The 13,775-nt window shown below is 39.6% G+C and overlaps 1 protein-coding gene across 5 annotated transcripts in view; it reads right to left on the bottom strand.

Annotated features, from left to right (window-relative positions):
* Window positions 1-13,775, bottom strand: part of phf14 (PHD finger protein 14) — a 131,662-nt gene that overhangs the window by 95,122 nt on the left and 22,765 nt on the right. For all 5 annotated transcript variants that reach the window (XM_028596594.1, XM_028596592.1, XM_028596593.1 and 2 more), the window contains exons 5-9: window positions 5,939-6,098; window positions 5,003-5,114; window positions 2,968-3,105; window positions 1,538-1,684; window positions 139-409 (exon numbers count right to left, since the gene is read on the bottom strand). In XM_028596594.1, coding sequence (XP_028452395.1) covers window positions 139-409; window positions 1,538-1,684; window positions 2,968-3,105; window positions 5,003-5,114; window positions 5,939-6,098 — 828 coding nt within the window. The remainder of the gene's footprint in view (window positions 1-138; window positions 410-1,537; window positions 1,685-2,967; window positions 3,106-5,002; window positions 5,115-5,938; window positions 6,099-13,775) is intronic.

Genomic DNA, 13,775 nt, shown 5'->3' on the forward strand with positions numbered 1-13,775 from the left:
TTGTGTATTGTCCCTAACAGGTCTCTCTTGAGAATGAGACCCTGTGTCTCAATGCGATTACCTGTATAAATAAAGGTTAAATAAAAAAATAAAAGCAACACTATTGACGTGACTGGAGCGGAATATGAGTTTCCTCACCCAGGTAGTAGTTAACGAAGTCTGCTGTGAGGGCGGGCTGCTTGTGTTTCCTGCGTCCGTCCAAGCTGGCATTGGCGTCAGACGTGTCCACGGGGAAAATGTCGGTGCTGATGCCCATCAGCTCCGCCTTCCTCATCAGCTTCCTGATGGCTGAGGCACTGGAGGTCAGAGGTCGCGGCAGCTTCTCCCGGGGCACCCACGCCTGAGGCCGAGTGTTCCTGGACAGCTCTGCTTTGGCCCTGTACTGCTGCAGGCGGGTAGTGATTCGGGCCTGCGGGGGGGATCCACACATGTTCACGTACTCCCCACAGAATCAACTAATAAATACTAATACCTGCATATCATGTAAATTAGGGCTGCACGATATGAGGAAAATATGCAATATGCGATAACGTTGTTGAATATAGCGATAACAATATAACTTAAACCATAAAGCCATAAACATTAAAATGTACTCAGTTCTGTCTTTCTACTGCTTTCAGTATTCTGCTCAAATACAACACATTTTATTTAAAACAAAAGAAAGGCAATCATTTCAAACATTCTTTTATTGAACAAATTGAACATTGAATTAAATATAAAAAGCACCATCAAAAAAAAAGAATGAGTTACATTCTGAGTGTCTATCGTGATATGTCGCAGCCTTTCACAATTTGTTTATTGGACCAGTTGATGAAGATAAAAATGTAAATATGTCATTAATTACGACTTCTCTAACAACTGCATACCGCTAAATGCATTTTACTCCTGCCATAAATCTAATTGTGATCCCAGACCTAGTCTCATCTCTTTCTCCTTGTCAAGTCACATGAGCATTTGGAGTTGGATGGAATCAGAATCAGAAAAAGGTTTCTTGCCACAGTAAAGTCTGATTTACTCCTGCGGAGTATCCACGTACTCTGTAGCCTACGTAAGTGGCCTGAAGTTTATACTTGTGTGTTGGTGTGTGCGTCGATCTCTTTAAGAGAATAGCAGGGGCCCGTTTTAGGAAGGAGGTTTAACAAACTCTGAGTCTAACCCTGATATCTGAGTTGATTTATCCTGAGATGGGAAACTCAGAGTTTTCGGTTCCAGAAAAGGTGATTTGAGTTTAATCAACTCAGAGTTGGTTGACTCCGAGGTAAGCGGGCACCACCACAATAAAAAGGCAGCATGAATGGAGCCATGATACTAATATTCACCATAATACTCATGCACACATACAGCGAGTTTGAATAAAAATATATTTAGTTAAAAAAGCAACATAGCGGCTGCTGCAAAATAGCGAGAATTGGTCTGGGAGAAAATTGCTGCTCGAGTCAATGCGTAAAAGAAAGGGTGAATGGAATAGAGGTATAAACACACATGCACATGTTCAACAGTTGTTGTGCTGCTGCTGATCTGAATGAATGAACATTACCTGAGCTTCAGGAGTAAGCTGTTTCTCTCTCTCCTGCACAGAGACCTTACAGTAGGACTGGAGGGCCAGATAATTCTTCCTTTTCCACTTCCTGTCAAAGCGGTCTGCGTGCTGTTTGCAGTACGCAAAAAATGGATCAGCAATATCCTGGAGGAAACAAAAACACATGCATTACATTATTTTGGCTGTGGCTCAGGTGGTAGAGCGGTGGTTCAGGTGGTAGAGCGGTCGTCTACCAATCGGAAAGTTGGTGGTTTGATCCCTGGCCCTGCAGTCTCATGTCGAAGTGTCCTTGGGCCACTGTCCACTGAACAGTTCTTCCAGAAAAACGCAGAGTTTTTTTGTGATTGTTGCAGGCAAAAATCCTTGATTATGTGGCACGTTTTCTTAAAAAATGCAATGGAATATGCGGGATATTTAAGCAATTTTATGCGATGAAATTGTGAGAACTTGCAAAAATTGCGGGAACTGCGGTTTGATGAAAAAGAGAAAAAAAAGTGATTCCCCAACACCCTGCTTTTTTTAAAAACTATTTCAAAAAATAGTTTACAGATATTCAGTCATCGCAATACGTTAACAAATAAGATAAAAAAATATATACAAATAATATAATATGAAAGTAAAAATAAAATAGTCTAAACAGAGGGAAATAAAAGATACAAAAGAGACACTTTCAAAAATCGTTAATAATATAGACAGCAGGAGCACTTGGCAACAGGGGAAAATGGCTGCTCTTGTGTGAAGTAAACGCAACATTTTTCAACTTTCTGCTAAGATATATTATGTGACTTTTTTGCAACAAAAATGCGGGGATTATGAAATCATGCAAGCACTGCATATTTTGCGGAGAAATCAGCAATTTATGCGGCGAAAGTGCGGCGTATTTGAAAAAATGCAGCCCCCGCATAAATATGCGGACTTTGGCTGATAATGCATTGAATTATGCGATCGCATAATCGCGTTTTTCTGGAGGGACTGACTGAACCCCGAACTGCTCCCGATGTTGTTCCATTATTGGTGTGTGAATGTGTGTGAATGTTTATCTGATGAACAGGTGGCACCTTGTACAGCAGCCTCGGCCACAGTGTATGAATTAGTGTGAATGGTTCCTGTCGTTAAGACTAGAAAAGCGCTATATCAATACGGTCCATATACATTTACAAAAAAATATATTTTTAGATTTGTTACCCTGAAGTTACATGTTACCAATGATTTTACCTAAAACTTTAATTATATTTCCGTACTTCAGCTTAACCGTCCTATGTGATCTGAACACAGATAAGCTGGTCTTTCCTTGTGTTTGGTGTTTTGTCATTCTAAAACCTCAACTCCTTGAATATTGCTTCACTTCGGTTTGTCATTTGAACAGCCGCTGAGCAGCATAGAACCTAAAACTTTTTTTCCACCCCTTAGAAAAGTGAAGCGCTTACCTCCTCTGCTGCAGCCTCCGAAAGGAGCCCCTCCCTCTGTGCACAGGTGACATGGAAATAGGAGCGACACATTCCTGCATCACAGCTGATGCACACACCCGTCCTGGCAAAACGGGCGTCCTCACAGAAACTGCACTCCTAAATGCAACAGAATACAACAGGGGAGACTTCATGTTGCAGCCGCAACAAGGAGAATGTGAACACATGGTAACATTCTGTTAGCCCATCGCCACATGGGTTGCTTTATGGCTCCTACAAGACCAAAGGTGATCGTGCCGTTGACATTTTAGCTCCAACTCCTTGGAATCTTCTCCCTCAGTCTGTCAGGTCTGCTGAATCTCTGGACTGTTTTAAGCGTCTTTTAAACATTAGCCTTCGTGTAAAGGCCTGCACCCCCATTATGCTGTATTTTAAATTGAATTTGTACTTTTGGAACTCATGTTTATTCTTATTTATTTCTTCATATGTATTGCGCAGGTGTGTGAAGCACTTTGTAACTGCGTGTTTTTAAAAGTACTACATAAATAAAGTGTTACTTACTTACAGTTGCTTAACTACTTTTAGCTATTACATTTATGACATATCAACTACTGTCAAAACTGACACTTAAAATGCAAACACAACTATCTCCATCGCTTCCACTTTAAGTGACATTTCAAAAGGTGAAATGATAGTTCATCTGTTTTCATCTTTTACTCTTCACCTGATGGTTCAACTTCATCTCATTCTTCAAACAAGAGCTCAACTGCATTTAGCGTTTTTAGATGGGACATGGAATTCTGAGTTGCCAATCTAGGATGGAACTTTTACTTTACCTGATCAAGACACGGACTAGGTTTTATTTGCTTTACTGAAAGGAAAATTGTGTAATGGCATGAGGTAAGCTGACAACAAGTGATGTTAATATACGATGACTGATTGCAGAAGGCAGATCATTTTGGTTAAGCTAATGTTAGATGTGCTAAACATCACGTTAAATGCGACCCCTCTGCTGATTGTGTGCTCGGTTAACGTTAGTGTTCCGTGTTACTGTTGGGTTGATTTGCCTGGGAATCCCTCTCTGTGTAGATTGTAACGCAGCTAGCTGGCTATGTCTTGAGTCATTATGAAACAGGATTTAGGAGTGAAGACAAGCACTGCTCTTTATTCACACGTTCTAAGTATACACTTGATTGGCATGGAATCAGCTGCTTAGCAACATTAGGGTTATAATAATAACTTTGTTGTAACGTTAACTAAACCTTACCTTTGAGCTAAGTTAGCGTAGCTGACATAATGTTTTCTGGTCATAAGTGATCTGTTTTGCTAACAAATCAATGCTGTTGAGCGTTAGCAGTTACTTTGACTTTACGTTAGAATGTAGCTAGTCCGTTGGTCGCTAAAGGCCCTGACACACGTCGGCGATGAAGGCCGACTGCGGCGTCGCCCCACGTCGGGCAAGTACCACATATGTTCTGCTCCCGCGTGAGAGGAAATAACTCTCCATACCAGCAGGCGGCGGTAATCTATCCGTCATTCAACAAGGGAAACCGGATAACATTGCTGCGATACCCACGACAAACAGCGTTTGCTCGATCAGCCTTAAAGTTACATAGTTTCCTGACCTTTTTGCCATTTTAGTTGACCTATATGTAAAAAGATAAATGTCTCATCTACTCTATACTGACGTATGGGAAGTGATGCCAGCCTCCCTAGTCACTTTGGTCCTGTTGGTAAAGCAACAGGTGCTGCAGTGTGGCAATTGTCAACAGTACATAGGTAAGATGGTGGACAGTTATTCCATTAGTTATGACGTCATGTCACAGCTATTGTTTTATATGTGTTCAACTCTCACATATATGCCTTACAAGCAATAAATAAAAACAGATAAACAAATTATTTTCCTTTAGCAAATTTACATTTTCTCATTCTTGTGGACAATTACTAAGCAGGAATAATACATAATCAATATATACAGATAGACATTCAGGTTATGCAAAAACCTAAATCAACATAAACTTATGAACCTACATCAATATGTAAAAAGAGTACTTGCCTTGGCCCCGTATTTTGAATAATTCATCTCTGTGAGCGTCACTGGTCGCAGTTTATCGATGTCTCCAAATGCAACACCGGGAACGTAAAGTGCACACACCACATGCACCCATCTGAAAGTGAAAAGCAAGAAAAACAAATTGGCTGACTGGCTGGCTGGTTTGTTGAAGAAAACCAGACCAAACCACAACATATTAGTATGAAAATCATGACCTGAAAATATTGTTTGTATTGATTTTCCGGTCACTTAGTTCAAGCAACGCCATCAAACTGATTAAAATCTATGGCTGTGGTTATTTTTGTATTTAGTGTGGTGAATTACTGCAGACAATAAGAAACTTCATATCATGAAATTGGCTCCAGTGAGTTGCTCAGACACTTCAAAAAGAAATGGATTCATAGATTTATGTAGCCCCAGACTCTAGCTATGGTTTGGTGTGACACAATTTCAAATGCGGACTTTAGGGAAGAGAATCCAAAGTCCAATACAAAGATATCCATCTCTAGCAAGCAACCGCTTCACAGTTTAATTTGCTGTGTTTTTCATGCTCTAGTGAAGTAGTAAATTCGGGTGCAGCCTGGCTGAGGAGCACTATCAGCGATAACGTGGCTGAAGTCTCCACGCTTCACATAACACACTCTTTTCTTTCACTCCTTTTTTTTCCCTCTATCTCTTCTCCTCCCTTCATCCTCTTCTCTCATTCCTCTTGCCAGTTCTCTCTCTCTCTTTCTCTCTCGCTCTCTCTCTCCTCCTTGATCCAACTTCCCTTTTCTCTCCACTACTTAATATATGTCCAATTTAGATTGTACATATATCACGTTCAGCATTTCAACCAGCTAAGGTCATTGGGCATTATTTGTTTCTGAACACGTTCCGCTCGCTGGCTCGCTGTAAATGGCAACTGATCACCGGGGTCAATGTGTTACTGTCTCCCACCTCCCGGCGTCAGTCTCTTTGAAGATGCCATCCTGGTTGGGGCACAGCTCACAGCTGGGAGTCACTCCGTTCTTACAGGCGTCACAGAACCAAGGCTCTGTCGAATTCTCTGAGGCAGAGCTCATGATTGAGTCGCTTTCGCCGTCCACGCCGTAACACCCTGGAAAGACAGCATCATGGTTTGTCACTGCCCTCTAAGAAGCATAGGAAATATAGGCCAATGAGATGACTGTTCATAGCGTTCAGTGGCTACAGCAAAGAAACCATTAAAAACCTCATAATCTCATTTTGGGGGTGTCAAAAAAATAACCCATATTTACTGTTATGTATTCTGTAAGGTTTAGTACTTCCAAAATGTTTTAATTCTTTTCAAAATAATATTGTAATCATTCCATTTAGGCTACTATTTAAATGCAATTTGCAGTAATTAAAGCGCTATCCCAATGATTTAGTATTTGACACACACACACACACACACACACACACACACACACACACACACACACACACACACACACACGAGATTACATTAAAAAAAGAACGGCCAAATATAAAGCAGCAGATGCAAGGTATTCTGACCTCCAAAAATAATGGATCCTACGTATCCCATAATGCAACTCATTAGACCCTATCTGCCTGGTAAACACAGGTCTTTCAAATTCCTCAATCTCATGTAACACAGGCTCACTTTGTTTTTACCAGGGCCCGTCTAGGGCCAAGTACAGACCAATGGCAGCATTAATGTAGGGCCCAATAGTTTCTGTGATAACACAATCATGGACGGAATCGCAAAATTGAGAATTTAAAAAAGCTATAAGACAGATTCCATAGGGGCCCTACAATAAGTCAGTGCTAAAAGCTAACTGGACATTCGAAAATATAAAAAAAAAAACTGTAGTTTTAAAAAACATCTCAAAATACATAAACAAATAATTCCCAGTGGCTTAGGCCTGTTGGGGGGTAACTTAGGCCTCATTGTTTAAATATTTTGTGAAAGCACCAATAGTCAACACTACAATATCATTGCGCAGTATTGATATTGAGGTATTTGGTCAAAGATATTGTGCTATTTGATTTTGAGCCACAGTGGCCCAAATAAAGTAGGAAGTGGGTCGAAAGGAAGTAGTAAACTGTGATGGATGATTTCAACAAACAATTTGGGTAATTAATTAATAATACCCTTCACCTTCGTTCTTCTCCCTTCTAAATATGTTAACCTTAAGGCTATCAACCTTTACAACCTCTCTAACCATCTGACTGCTCATCTTTCTTGCGTCATCAGACTTCTTTTTCGCAATGTGGCCAAGTTCCCAGCAATTAACATGGTATGTACAAAGTTATTAAGATAAGAAATGATGGCCACATCTAAACAATAAGAACTAGGTAGTAATAAACTAGAATTCAGATAATAAACATTAAAGTTCTTTAGCTAGAAATAATGGAAACAGAAACAGAAACTATAACTATTCAACTGCAGGTTTTCCTCTTTCCGGAAGTCAAACATTCAAGAAACCTTCAGCCATCCTGAGATGACATAATCCATCAATCATCAAACCTGAATGGGAAGATATAACTGCATGGACTTGCTCCGTCTTTGTTTTGCCCTTCACTGCCAAGGCAATAAGAAAAAAAAAAAAAATAGTCTCCATTGGATCCTTTATTTGTGGCTAGACTTCCACCTTCGTGTTTCTAACCGAAAGTACAAAAGGAATGTTGTTGTCATTTGCTGCTCAGAGCTTTCCTTGGCCAGCTAGAATAAAATGTAGGAACAAGACTGAAACCAATCAACATCCGTAGACATATTAGCATTGCTATGTCTTGTCTTGTCTTCCGAGTATTCAAATGAGTGGACACCTTTGTACACCACGTCAACATTGTTGATTGTATTGTAGAGTATATGTAACCATGTGGTTTGCAATTTTAACAATCTAGGAACCAAGTCCAAGACAAAAAGTAAATTATTGACCTGTTCTGCTCTGGTCCAAAGCGGTCTATCTACTGTGACACTGCAGCACCACAAATTGAACATTTGACAAAAAATGTAGCCCCAGAGAAGCAACAAGAAGCCAAGCGAAAGAATTTTAATGTTGTCTTCTTAACTTCCGAGGTTGCCTAAACAATTACTTGGCTGACGTGGTTTCTATGGCAGCTATTACACCAGGCAGACGTGCTCTTCACTACCAATGAGGGCAGCAATCAGTACTCTGCCTCCGTTGGGGAGATAACACTCTAACTCCTAATTCAGTCAACCAGCCTTCGGGCTTTTTGAGCAATGGGAAAAACTCACAAATCGAAGGCTTAATGTTCTGCATGCCCGTCCCTGTGTGCCACACTGAGGATTCAGACGCCCATCGAAAGCAAACACTGGGGCAGATGGACTTGTTTATTCAGCTCTACACTTTGTTTGGTGGGTGCATGTCCTTTTCTGATTGCGAGACCATTTGCTGTGTGTCACGGTGAATCACTAATTTTGAACTCTGCTCTTCAGAGGCTGGTGGGGTGTATCTTCAGTTTTTACAGGCCACTGGTTTCTTCTTGAGATCAACTCAAGAGCAAGATACACCAATCAAGCTTCTGATTATTCCACTGGGGAAATTAAGCCACAGCTGGAATTTGTCCTGACCTTCAAAACGGAAGAACTACTAAAAATGTAACAACCCAAGATGTGAACAGAACTACTGCCTCCATTTCCCTCCACAGCATGTGGCAGGCACAGGAGTAAGTCCTGCTAGCTCCAATATAGCTCCACCCATTGTTATTTTCTTAAATAAAAAGGTATTACTGGAATAGTTGTGGGCTTCATCTTCACTGATTGGGTTTTGAACCATGGAACTGGGGGTTGTGAAAGACCACCATGCTGGTTTAACCGACTTATGGCTGAACCGTGGCACAAATCTTCGGTGTTCCTTTTGAACTTGGATACAAAGCTCAGACCGTTAAGCCACGGGTTGCTGGCTAATATGAGCTAAGCTGACAAAAAGTGATGACTACAGGATATCTTCATAATCCCTGAAGGAAAGATTATCCTTGTCAGAAATGACGAGCTTGGCAGGAAAAAAAAAAGAAGGGGCAAGGTAGAGTTGACTCATCCAAGAGAAGTACTTTTAACTGCATTGAGATTTAATAGAAAGAAAAAAAAAAAAAAAACACTAGTTGTGGTTGCATCCAGCAGTGAGAATATGAAAATAATGTGTGCATGTAGACTGAGTAAAGGTAATTAGGGATTGACCGATTATCAGGGCCGATATTTGGCGATAAGCAAATGATCTGTTTCTGTGTTTTATTGGACCGATAACCAATACATTAATTAAAAAGCGCGCTACTTTGGCTGTGCTACGGCTCTGTAAGCAGTCTGCAACACCTGAAAACAAACTGTAAGCATTTTAAAACTTCAGGAAGCTATTTTGTTAATATATTCATATTTTTGAGCATGTATTAAGTTTAGTTTCAGTTTTATTAAATAATTGCTTAAAGCATTTAAACAAATGTCTGTTTTGGAGTTTGTAACATTCCAAATTGTTAATTTTGACAGCACATCCATCGCTCACAATTTAAACTTGGCAGCAGTCTCTTTCTTATCATCCATCTACACTCACTGGCCACTTCATTAGGTACACCTGTACAATATAATGCAATCCAATACAACAGCTCTGCCATGAATTCTACTTTTACGAAGATTATAATTTGTCAGTTTTTGATGGCACTATCAGAAAGGTGATAATATTACTTTGTGTTTATTATTAAGGTTGTAGTGGGTGGTGGTGTTGTACCGGAGTGCAGTTTATTGAAAGGTTTCTCTAAAATTCTGCCGCTCTTATGTAAATGGGTTGGCCAAAATATTAGAAACAACTCAACAACAAATATAATGCAGTCCAGTTCAACACCACAGCAAGTTACAACATGTTTACAATAATAAACATGCAGTTCAATGAATACGTCTCTGACAGTGTCAATCAACACTGAACATTATTATCTTTGTAAAGGCATGTAGTGGCAGGTGAATATATATAGCTATGTGCATACCCAATAACAGACCAGTTAAGGGAAAAATATGAATAAATTATTGGAAAAGCATATTAATGCAGATGGTTCCACACAGGACACAGTGGTGACTGAATGGACCATGAAAAGTATGTGAATCCTATGCTACAGACAGTTTTTGTCTTTCCACGGGATTTGTTGACATTGACAATAATATAGAAATTCCTTTTGTTAGCATTAAAACTGAACAAATATGGTGCCATCGTTTATGAGTCAGGGACAATTTGAAAATTATATTTACAGTACATTTCAGTATAAAATTCATAATTACTTTCACCTCACTGGATGAGAAAATGATGACAGCTGGATGGTGATATTGCCCTTTGATGACAAAATAAGGGGCCTGGATCCACAGACTACTGAATAAAAGAAAACCAGAATCTTAACACATGTGACAAAAGAGCCATCTTTGGCATTTACAGTCAAAGGCAAATTAAAACAAAGGGAGAACTTCTGGTATGGTAATGATGTCTGTCTGTATGACTGGCGAGAGTCTGATAATCAAAAGGCAGGCTGGTAAGAACAGGACTCCTCTATGTGCTCTGTGTAGATGCTTGCTTTGTGGACTTGTTCCTCCTTTTGATCTCTTAGCCAGGTCTTGTGGGCAACACCTTTCATGTCAGCCTCTCTTCTCGTCTGAGGGGGAGTGATGGTGTCCGGACAGTGGTGCAGCAAGAGAACAAAGAGAAGTGGTGAAGTCAAGCAGCAAGACTGACTTGTGTGAGCTCCTGATACTGACAGCTCATCTCTGCCTCAAAGTCCTTCATTGTTTGACCATGTCTTAACCTTGAACAAGGTACTTTGTGATCTCTAAAATGAGTCAACATGTCATGAGTACATGATATTATCTCCAGCATCAGGACTATCACGTTTATCCAGCTCGCAAGTACTCAAATAAAGCTGTCAATATACAGATTCTTTAATGCAGGGCAGGATTATTTTATCAATTATTTTTCAGTTGATCCATTAATTATTTAGTCTACAGACTATGCCGTTGCCTCCCTAGGGAGGTGTTCCAGGCACGACCAGCTGGGAGGAGGCCTCGGGGAAGACCCAGGACTAGGTGGAGGGATTATATCTCCAACCTGGCCTGGGAAACGCCTCGGGATCCCCCAGTCGGAGCTGCTTAATGTGGCTCGGGAAAGGGAAGTGTGGGGTCCCCTGCTGGAGCTGCTGCCCCCGCGACCCGATCCCGGATAAGCGGACGAAGATGGATGGATGGATGGATGGATGGATGGATGGACAGTACTATTGTCCACTGGGAGCATACATTGCAAAATATAATAAAAACTAGAACCGCAAGCAGTTATGACGGGGCCCAAGCCTCCGATGCCATTCGCCTCCGATGCCATTCGCCTCCGATGCCATTCGCCTCCGATGCCAGTTGTCTGCGATGCCCCGGGGAGCCGCGCCAGTCGCCCCCGATGACCCACGAAGCTGCGCCAATGCGTGACCCGAAGCATTACGTAGGGGGGACAAACGTTGGTGAATATCGAGAGGTTTGATGCACGAGGTCTGCGGTACTCTGCCGTTGCAAATGTAGTGGTTAACAGTTCATCTCCATGCATGTACAGACTACTTTTAACAATTCTCTACTATAAACAAACTTCTTAACCCCCCTGACCACAGGGGACAGCAGAGAGAAATGAGAGAGTGACTTAGAGGGTGGAGGTACCGGCAGGTGTGGTGGTTGAAAGAGCAGGGGAGGTGGTCAGGTTTTTGTAAATGGTGTCGTAGGCGCTGATTGATGTTTTCCTCCGTGGGTGGTCACAGGCGCACGTTGTTAAAAAAAAAAGAAGTAGTCAAAAGTTATTTGCATTTCAAAACCTTAGGAAATGGACAGCGGCTGACACAAACACACGCGCCTATTAACTCGATAATAAAGCCGCAAAGTAGGCTTTCAACTCAGGACAGCGGCACTTCTCACAAATACAGATAGGATTGGAGATGAGAAGTTTAACAGACACGTAACCGCGATCAGCTTCATGAGAAATTAAGAATCAATGGCACCAACATATCCAATCACACTATGACAGACTCTCCACCCTTACGCAACAAAAATATATTTATCAATATATGATGTGACAATATATTTCATTTGTCTTCATATATTGTGAAATTTACATAGTAATATAATATATAGTGGGTTTATGATGTATTATATAATAATATATTATATATGTAAGTTATATATTGCAATACATTGCAATATATGGGAAAATACTGTAATTATTGCCGTTTTGATATATTGAATAAAAAAATATTGTTATATTATGTAATATATTGTTATGTATATTGAAATATGTCTCACATTATATGAGATTATATATTGGAAGAGGCATTGTATATACAGTATGTAAATATATATGTAAAATTATATGAGATAATATACTTCAATGTACAAGATAATATAATCAGATTTCTATGGGAACATATAAGTCTTAAATATATTGATTTATATTATTTAATATATTGTTATATATATTGTAATATGTCCCACATTATATGAGATTATATATTGGAAGAGGCATTGTATATATGTAAATATATATGTAAAATTATATGAGATAATATACTTCAATGTACAAGATTATATAATCAGATTTCTATGGGAACATATATGTCTTAAATATATTGATTTATATTATTTAATATATTGTTATATATATTGAAATATGTCCCACATTATATGAGATTATATATTGGAAGAGGCATTGTATATATGTAAATATATATGTAAAATTATATGAGATAATATACTTCAATGTACAAGATCTTGTCTTAGATATATTTGATATGAAATAATATATATAATTATATATATTGTATACATGTTAAATATGAAATAATATAATGTACAATGTCTGTTATATATATCAAAATATAATAGATTGAATAAGACATCAATACAGTTCACATTAATTGAATGAGGTTTATTTCAAAAGCAGCAGCTGAAGGGACATTGACCTGAGAACAAACAGAATGAAAGGCATGTCACCATGGTTCCATCTGAAGCTTATGTACACATAACGTGCTCGGCAAATGGCAAACTGGTTTGCTGGTAGGGATGTGCAGATACACACAAGAGTTAATTTTGTTATGGTTTAGGGAAGTTGAGGACCCAAAGGCAGAGAGCAGGCAGGCGGGAGAAAGTTGATGTGAAGATTTAGTACAAACACAAAAATTCAGGGTACAAACCAGCAAGAATCCAAAATAGCGAAAACGCAAGAAACAAGACAAGGAGTAAAAACTGAGGTAATCCAAAAATGCAAAAAGGGAAAACAGAGCCGGATAACAGAACCAGAACACAGAGACCGCAGTGAGAACTAACACAAAACTCAGAGACAGGAGACGAAAAAACCAGGAACACTAAGCCTAACACAGAGGACTACAAACAGGCGACAAGACACACAATGATCTGACACAGGACAAGGGGAACACCAAGACTAAATACACAGACTAACGAGGAAACACAAGACAGGTGGCACGAGGCTGGGAAACAGGTGAAACACATTAGGGCAATGACAAGGGCGGGAAAACACAGGAAGTAAAACAAAACAAGACAAGAAAGAAAACAAGACCGTCAAAATAAAACAGGAAACAGAGCAAAACAGAAAAAACATTTTTACCAAAATAAGACAAAACACACCAAACCCATAACAAATTTTCATTGTATAATGTTGGCTGACAATGTTGGCTGTGACAGTTAAGTATTCTTATTAACCCAAATCTTAGCTGACATTCTTCAATTTATGACTTTTAAAATAAGTGTTTAATGTTTCACTGCTAATTAAAA

The sequence above is a fragment of the Perca flavescens genome, chromosome 14 (genome assembly GCF_004354835.1).
Source record: "Perca flavescens isolate YP-PL-M2 chromosome 14, PFLA_1.0, whole genome shotgun sequence".
In the NCBI taxonomy this organism is placed as follows: domain Eukaryota; kingdom Metazoa; phylum Chordata; class Actinopteri; order Perciformes; family Percidae; genus Perca; species Perca flavescens.